The sequence below is a fragment of the Limulus polyphemus genome, unplaced genomic scaffold, assembly GCF_000517525.1.
Source record: "Limulus polyphemus unplaced genomic scaffold, Limulus_polyphemus-2.1.2 Scaffold188, whole genome shotgun sequence".
Taxonomy (NCBI): domain Eukaryota; kingdom Metazoa; phylum Arthropoda; class Merostomata; order Xiphosura; family Limulidae; genus Limulus; species Limulus polyphemus.
The window spans coordinates 4119-13768 of record NW_013665798.1 but is presented as its reverse complement, the minus strand read 5'-3'; the positions used below and the strand labels follow the sequence as shown (position 1 = coordinate 13768).

Sequence of the window (9650 nt, the reverse complement as noted above, 5' to 3'; positions counted from 1 at the left end):
TGTCTACATTATTACACGTATGTACGTGCTAAATGATACTGTGTCAGTATCTTGTAAAATGTCTACATTATTACACGTCTGGACATGCTACATGATGCTATGTCAGTATCTTGTAAAATGTCTATTTCTTAGTCGAAAAAAATAAAAACATTAAACTTTTAAACGGAATTTTTTTATTAATTATAAACGCATAGTGTCACATTCATCTGTATAACATTTAGCTAGAAAAAGCAATTGGTTTCTCGTGTGAAAGTAAATTGTTCATTGTAAGTGGCTAATCTGCTTTTCGGCTGAATCCAAGACTTCTTTTGAACTACTCGAAAATTGTGGCTGCTGACGCAAGGCGAACAGGCGCTTCGAAATAAAATTCTTTTTTAACTGACATTGTACAGGGGTGTGATATTTATTTACGGATTGGCACACTGCCGTCACGTTGTTGTAACGGGAATAATTAATTCTTATATTAATAGCTTGCGTAGCGAGAACTGTCTATATGCGATTTGAGCTGCAGTTTTGACTCTACCTTGAAACAGTAGTTTCGACTGATGTCGGTCGTATAGATATTCTCAAACTTATTTTTAGAATTACGGCGACGTTTCACAATCTCTAAGGAAGTTTTTAATCTACTTAAGATATCGAGTAAAACATTAGCGATTAGAATATATGTGTGGTGATACGCTTACCATGGTTAGCTTTATAAAAACAAGAAATCAAGATACCGACAGTGCGTCATGTAGCATGTCCAGACGTGTAATAATGTAGACATTTTACAAGATACTGACACAGTATCATGTAGCACGTACATACGTGTAATAATGGAAAGGTGTCATGCAATATGGTTTTAAATTCTAATAACTTGCTGTTTTTTTTTTAAATTAAAACAACTTTTTTAAAATTATAAAAGCTTGTTTATGTTTTACAATTATAATAACTTAAGAAATATTTGTTTGTTTGCTTGTGGGTGTTACGACAGCGGGGTCACGTGACGCTAGTAACATGTCATATTTTGGAACGTTCACGTCCCTTCCTGAAGCCTCGAGAGGTTACTAGATATGCGGTATTCTTGTATATATAAGACCGGTAAGAAGTGACGGCAACAATGTAATGTAATTGAACTGCAGACAGAGATAGAGACGTACTGTTGAGTCGAGCACGTGAGTCGTTCGTTGTGAATTATAGCGTTTGTTATAGTGTGACTGTGGAAATTAAGTGTATTGCAAAGTTGTATTCAGAAAGAATAAACCAGTTTTATTTAAGAAAGGACTTTTATCGCTAAAGTTTCTTCGGAAAGAATTTTTACGGAAAATTAACTAACGACCAGAGACGTAACAATAACATGCCACTTTATTGACGCCACTCAGCTACCGCGAATCACGACTACGCTGAACTTGAAATTGTGGATACCATAAATAGGATTTTGAGTGGGCTAGATGTAAGTTGAAGCTAAAGAACATAAAACTGCGAAAATTTATATATCTAAATTAGGAATTGTACAAGCCAAAGGAGGGGGCACGGCCGCACCCCCCCCCCTGCTACGCCGGTGTACTGAAGTATTGAGCCAAATCATTAAGCTATATAAAGGAGCCACCACTATATTTACTGCCACAACATCCATAGGAAATACCTCTAATACTACAAGATCAGCAATACCCAGCTGTAACACTACTGTTATTAATAGGTCAAACTATGTTAGGAGAAACATGAAGAGATGAAGGTTATGCAAGAGAAACGAGAAAACAGGAATGGTACAAAAAAGTGGATCCAGAAGTAAAGGAGAGTAAAGATTTGGAGAGACTTTCTAGAAGAAAGGCATTTGTTTTTCCTTGTTGTGTATCTTACATTGTATTATATAGCTAAAAGTTTAATACTTGTAAAACAGTTATTATTTAGGCTTAAATTTTATGTGAACAGAAACAAAAATAATAAAATCTCTTTTATATTTATATATATATTGTTACGTCTCTGGTCGTTAGTTAATTTTCCGTAAAAATTCTTTCTGAAGAAACTTTAGCGATAAAAGTCCTTTCTTAAATAAAACTGGTTTATTCTTAGTGAGTACAACTTTGCAATATACTTAATTTCCACAGTCACGCTATAACAAACGCTATAATTCACAACGAACCACACACGTGCTCTCAACTGTTCGTATCTACCTCTGTCTGCATTTCAATTACACACATTACATTGTTGCCGTCACTTCTTACCGGTCTTATATACACAAGAATACCGCATATCTAGTAAACGCTCGAGACTTCACGAACCTTCCAGAATATGACGTGTTACTAGCGTCACGTGACCCTCGCTTTCGTAACAATATATTATTAGAAGAACTTGGTAACAGAGTGTTCTGAATAGAAGAGTTATCTAGTTCAGATTGACTGTATGTTACAAAACTTAAAAATAAAGACGTGACCTGAAATTATATGGTATTAGTGATTTTAATTCATTATCACACTCAGCAAAGAAATTATACAACAAACTATGTAGAACATAATTTACAATTTGAGCATTTTTATTTCATGAAGGCTGAGTGACAGTGTCTCATGTTATTTTGCTACTTGAGTTAATTTATTCTGTTCCTATATTTTGCCTTATCACTAATTGATAAAATAGTACTATGTGTTATTTGTGTTTAAAAATAAATTCACTGTGTCCACTTACTATTTTGCTTTTCACATACTTGTATTTTGAAGATGTAACATCCCCAGATATTAGATGCAGTAATACCCAAAGATACTTGTTTTTTCCAATGTGATCATTCCTTATATCAATCAAATTAGTGAAACATCATATATATATATATATATATATATAATAAAGCATCAATAAAGATTTGAGATTTATTATTTAAAAATATTTTGTCTTAATTTCAATCAAATAATTCTGAATAGGTAGACCATTTGTCCCAACATAATATCCATACTTTTTAAAATTTCTATCCCAAAATATAGGACCAAGATGTGAATTACACACTTTCAAATTTTTAAACAAGGGTGTGAAATCAAACTTTGTTTTGAAGTCTATATTTGAAAGTATTAGTGATATCACATCAATAAAGGTGTGGTTTTAGGGACAAGAGGTTCACATTTTTATTGATGTAAAATCAATACTATTTCTAAGAATATTGGTTGTTCTAGTATCAACATGAGATAAGTCATTAAAAATAAGTGGGAAATTGTTAGGAGTCAGTGCCACCCTTTCTATATATTTCATCTTGATTGGGGAAACCTGTCCTTGATAGGCAACATTAAGTAATGAGAAGCTAAAATTCCATACTATGAATAATGTAACGATTTTGGGGACTTTGAATCCAGAGCCGGAAGAAAGAGTTATTGTGTTTTGTCTTCACTCCTGTTCATTCATCATTGGAAATGTTTTATAAGAAACTGATATGTGAACTGTATTGCTTTGTTCTCTCAACCTACTTTTTATTTTTAACTGTGTTTCAAGTGTCTTTTTGCAAGTACTTGAAAGGATATTTATATAAAAATTAATTGTGGTTATTAAAGGTGTTTTTAATAACAATCTATCCTATAAAGCTAAGTTGTTTTACTAGAATCTTAGCCCTTAAGTCTTATTTCATTAGGATAAGCAAATGCTATGAACTTGTAAATAAATAGTGCCGCTGTAGAAAAAATATTTTGATTAGTCTCTTACATTTCATAGATTTTGCCACACACTTCAAAGTTTAAATAAACACACAAAAAACATAGAGTGTACTGTTATGAAATTCGTTAGATAACCAACATAAAAAAATAACATTACAGTATTGTTGTGGGTGCTGGTCCAGAAATACCACAATATAGGCATCCACTTATTTCATTTATATATGTATATATACACACACACACTTATTTTTTGCTATGCTTGTGATATATATATTATATTTATCTTGCATTGTTAGCTTAGTATATAAAATGAAAACTAAGCTAAATCTCTTAAGCTCACTGAATTTTTGGAGATATTATTGGGTTTATGGCTGAAAATATGACTAATAGTGAGGCTACCCAACTGATGAGTCAATGCATTCTAATCAAAATTACCCAAATATATCATGTGATGGTTAATCTGTCATTCAATTTACCACTTATCACTGAGTTATATACGTTTCGGGGCATTTCACCTCACATCAGCCACTCTTCACATTTATTTTTCAATATTTCAAACAGATTGTCTGGATGAATAATTCACAAGAATAAATTAATAGCATTAATGTTGCATACTCTTGAAATATATATATATATATATATACGTATAAGATCACTGTGTGAGTAAATAACATTTAAAAACACCATAAATTCTAATACTTGTTTTTGGACTTTATATACATCCAGTATGTATGTTAAATTAACTATATTAAATCAGTAGATAAATTTTTAGTTGTGACTGATGAAAATTTAGCTTGCTTTGGTTAGAGGTTAATAATAACTACACTTAATATATACTTGTAGATTTTACATTTTTGTAAATTCTTATTTTACATAAACTCAAATAACCATATTCTAAATTCAAATTAATTATAAGTATAAATTTCATGCAATGTTGAACTTACTATTGTTTTTACACAAATAATGTTATAGTCTGATTACATAGTTGTACACGTTTTAAAAAGGAGAAGAATGTACTTGTAAATAACTAATAATTTATTTCACTACTGTATTCACACAATTTACAAAATCATAAATAATATAATTTGTTACACTCAAAATTGAATGGAGACGCTAATAATGTTTTTAAATCTATTTGTTCAAAGTCAAATTTTAAATCTTATTAAAATCTGATTTGATCCTAACTGATTCCATTTTGACAAAAATTCATTTTAATACCTATCAAATGTTGTTCATAGTTTACCAAAAACTCTTTCTAATAAGTTTTGAAAAGATGCAATGTCGTTCTGAAATTCTGGAGGTAACATTTCTGTGGCATTACTAGAACCATTTGTCATTGGATGGTTTCTTCTTGTTACTTCAACTTCCAAATCAGTAGAAGAGTTCAAATAAGGTGAAAATGATACATTTCTACTACTTTTGTTGGGTAAAGTGCTAATGCCAACTAGTGTAGTATTTTCAATGTGGGTTTTTGTTTTATTATCCAGAGTGTTAGTTGTGTTTCTAGTAAATGAAGTAATATTGTTACCAACTTCTGTATCCTTGCTATTAAAGGACTTTGTTGCATGACAACAGGTTGTAGTAGTATAGCTGAAAGATGAAGTTGTATTAATACCAGCTTTTGTAGCTTTGCTTCTGAAAGGTTTTGTTTTATGGCTGTGGATACTAGTAATGTTGCTGGAGGGTGAAGTTACATTCCTATTACTGTAAGATATGTTTTTATGAAACTTGATATTACCATTACTGGAAAAAAATATCTTATAGGCCAAAATATTTGTGTTACTGTTCAACAGTAATATATTATTACTTCCGAATGGTAAAATGTTATTCTTTGCCACAACAGTGTTCTTAATACTAGTTTTAGTTTGGTTATTTAACAGTGAAATGTCATTTTTAATAAGGAATGGTAAGATGTTTTCATTAGAGAAATTGGAAACTTGTTTGATGAAAACGAAATTTGTTACACCAGGTATATTACTTTGATTCTGGCTAAGTACTGTGAACAATCCTTTAGATACAGCAGTTATCTTCTCAATCAACGATGAATATGGAATGATATCGGATGAAACATATTTATTGCTTAAGTTAGAGGAGTTGCTGTCAAAGAGTGTTAGGTTTTTATAGTCAGTATGACTAGGGTCATTACTAAATGATAAAATAGTCTGATTTCCATATTTAATGACATTACTGTACAATGACGACATTTCATCTTCAGCATCACTGATATTTTTATTGCTGAGATTTAGCATCATTTTATTTTCAACGTTAGGAGTCTTATTGCGAAAAGATGGCAGGAGAAAAGATAAATTTTTATTATTATTGTCGTAGATGTTCTTGTTTCGCGTAAGCTGGTTTTGATGACTCGTTTGGTTAATTTGATCTTCTCTTTGAGAGTAATACGTACTCTTCATATCACGTTTTATTCTAAAATCCGGTTTATCGTTCATAAGGTTATTCTTATAATTCATTTGGTTACTGTTTTTTGTTGTAAAGACGAAGTTGGAATGATATGACTCCTGTGCATTGTACACTGAAGTGTCCTCATTCTTTCGATGACTTTGAATGGACTTTGACGTACTCTTTACTGTTATGCTATTATGTGAATTATCCCAAGGAAAACTGTCAGACATTTCTTGTTTATCCCATTCCGTGTCTTTATTAACAGTCTCTAGTTGATTGGAAGCTGATTTCATTATCGAATTTCCACCGTCTTCTAATAGAACATTTGCATATCTTTTTCTCCTAGAAAGTCTGCGTACTCGTACTTTATTTTTGGTTTTGTTTTCCAGAAAATAGTTCAACTTGAGATGCTGAGTTTGTTTTGAACTTGAAATGTTGACATTAGAGTAAGATGGGGTGACTAATGATTGGAACAAACCCTAAGTTGAAAACAATATATATAAAAATCAACAATTTGTACATTAAGCATACGCATTAGCTCCTGGCTATTTAAACCTTGTGATCAAACTGTTCCAAGTTTCTTATAATTAGTTCCCATTTTCAACATATAACAGTAACAAATAAAAATGAAAACTTAAAACATACTAAATATCATCACGCATATACCAGTTTTTAAATAAATCTTACATATATTTTACTTCAATCACTTATGATTAGGTAACTGTGTTTTATTTTTGTTTTTCTTAAGTACATTTTCAAGTAAAAGAAGCAATACTTAACTTACATCAACTTGTTTGTTTTATTGTCAAGCACAATGCTACACGATGTTCTATTTGTGCGGTGCCTATCACGAATATCGAAAGCCAAGATTTGGCATTATAAGCCCTCGGACTTACAACAAGCTTTATTTTAGAACTTTATGTTAACTTAATATATTATCAAAAGGGACCTAGCATAATAGTGACTTTGACGTTCCACACCACCAATGTGCGAGTCCATCGTTCGTGTCCACTTATAGGAAATAAAAAAAAGTTACGTTCTGCACTTTGAAGCCGTGGGTATGTTTTAAGAGTGATGTCCAATTTCCACTATATTTAGTCAGACAAGAGAAGTCGAAGAACAGATGGTTGGTGCTTCTTTAAAAATATATTAATTCAAAATTTATGAACGATTAGCGCAGATTGTCTTTGAAAATGAACAATATTATTAAATTACTGCTCCCCTTTCCGGTGGCTAAGCGGTAAGCTTGAAAATTTATAACACTAAAAATCAGGTGTGCTATCCACGATGGGCACGTAATTTTATATCGTTATCAAGTAAAAAATGGCTAAGCATGGCCAGATGGTTAGAGCGCTCGACTCGCAATCTGCGGTTCGTTGGCTCGAATCCCCGTCACACCAAACATGCTCGCCTTTTCAGCTGTGAGGGCGTTATAATTTGAGGGTCAATTCCACTATTCGTTGGTAAAAGAGTAGCCCAAGAGTTGGCGGTGGGTGGTGATGACTAGCTACCTTCCCTCTAGTCTTACACTGCTAAATTAGGGACGGCTAGCGCGGATAGCCCTCGTGTAGCTTTGCGCGAAATTCATAACAAACAATCAAGTAAACATGTTTACATTTCAAAATTCTTACCTTACTCTCCTTAGTTATCTTATCATCGTGTAGCGTCAATACCTGGATCCAAAGTACTGACTGGACTAATAAGATCAATGCAAAATTATTTCTTCTCATGGTATCTATAAAAAGAAATACAATTATTGTTATCACTAATTTAAGAAAAAATAGCAATAAAAATAAACTTACACTATGTATTGATTTGCTTTTCTAAAGTTTCACAAAAATTAACAAATTATAAGGCACTTTACAGAGTGCTCTAATTCATTACGCTTTCTTGTAAAAGAAAAGTTATGTGTAAATACATACTCATTTATGCTTATCATTTATCAATATAAAAAAGACAAAGTGTCTTTATCAATTATTGTAGTCGTGTCAAGTGGTATATCTAATCCAAGTAATATTTTCCTTTTAGAGACTCCTTGAATAGTAAAACACTCAATATACGAGTATGTATATGACGCACGTTAAATCTCAGTACGGAATAGTACGATTAAAAAGTTTTGATAACAAATGAAAAATTCTGGTTCTTGCACTTATAGAAAACGTTGTAGTCTATTAATTGTTACAGTAAAATTATATCGGTATAATTTCTATGTATTCTTTTGTTAGTGCTCCCATCTAGTGACATGATTACGACATACATTCTATGTATCCATTACTAAAAAGCAAATAAAATGTGCACGTTTTGATTCTTACCATTTAATGTAAAAATACGATTTATGGTTTAATGAATCTTTTAAACTGATGAGCAGATTTTCACGAATATCAATTACAGGCGATTAAACCTATAAATCAAGCTTTATAAAGAACATCATATATATATTTAATAAAACGAAGAGCGTTTACTGTTGTTTCTAGCTTGAAGGTCCTATAAACATTTAATAAAGTAATTTTGTATCTCCTGATTAGTTTGATTACTTTTGTAATATAAACAAATGGAATTGTAAGAGATACTTCACGTACTTGATCAACTTAACCTCCTCCATCATTTTCCACATTCCTACTTGGTAATAATTTCGTGAAACATTTAAATGTATTCCTTTGCTTGTCACTTATATTCATTCAAATTTCAAAACTGACACCAATTCCAAACTGTTTGCTCATCTCATTCATTTGACTAGAGCAGTAAAACATGCAGTGACTGTACTACATAAACAGTCAAGGAAGAAACTAAGAAATAGTGTAAAACTTTAACAGCACGCCACTACGTCACAGGTAACATAAAACAACCAGCTGTATAGATGAGAATAATTTTCACTCCATTATGTACATGGGATATATGATTCAAGAACGTCAGAATTGGCTTTGTTATATGATACAACAACATATAATACCGGTATCACTAGTGAAAATAAGTGTCTTAATTATTATATATATATAGTGGTTAGGCATACATTTGACATAAATGTACCAATTATGCATGGGTAATGATCACAAATAATATTTATTCCTAACATACTGTCACAGTAGGATTGCTATATTTTCCTTGTTTTGTTAGACAATAAATTTTATCATAATAAGATTGCACAAGAGTGTAATGTTTTGTTGAAAAGAAGACGAATACCTGTAATTCTTTCTTGCTAGCAACTGAGTGCTAGAATAACGAAGTCAAAGTAAACTATTTTTCATTTCTATTGTCCAAGAGGTAGCGAAAAAAAGTTGTCAAGGATCATTAGTAAGTGTTGAAACAAAATATGATACCGAAAGTCGAAACTTAAACGTAATAAGAAAGAAAGAACTCAAGTTTTTCTGGGTAGTGTAACCCCTTCATGTAAGAAAATATACAGTGAAGAAAATGTAAATACAAAAGACATTAAAAAAAAAAGTTATAGCTATATGAAAGAACAGACTATATTGTTTAGCCTTTCATTAATTATCTACCTGTAAATGAATTCGAACATTTATGCTTAGTGTATGTTCGGTGTTTGATTAACAAAAGAGTGGCTTTATTGTGTAGTTTGTTTGTAATTAAGCACAAAGCTACACAATGGACTATCTATGCTCTGCCCACCACGGGTATCGAAAC

The 9650-nt window shown here is 31.5% G+C and overlaps 1 protein-coding gene across 1 annotated transcript; it reads right to left on the bottom strand.

Annotated features, from left to right (window-relative positions):
• Nucleotides 1-4804: 4804 nt before the first annotated feature.
• On the bottom strand, nucleotides 4805-7722 carry LOC111084981 (putative uncharacterized protein DDB_G0286901). The gene is made up of 2 exons (XM_022381756.1): nucleotides 7640-7722; nucleotides 4805-6487 (listed from the first exon to the last, which is right to left on the bottom strand). The coding sequence occupies exon 2, from the start codon at nucleotides 6299-6301 to the stop codon at nucleotides 4841-4843; it is 1461 nt and encodes a 486-aa protein (XP_022237464.1). The 5' UTR covers nucleotides 6302-6487; nucleotides 7640-7722; the 3' UTR covers nucleotides 4805-4840.
• Between the last annotated feature and the right edge of the window lie 1928 nt (nucleotides 7723-9650).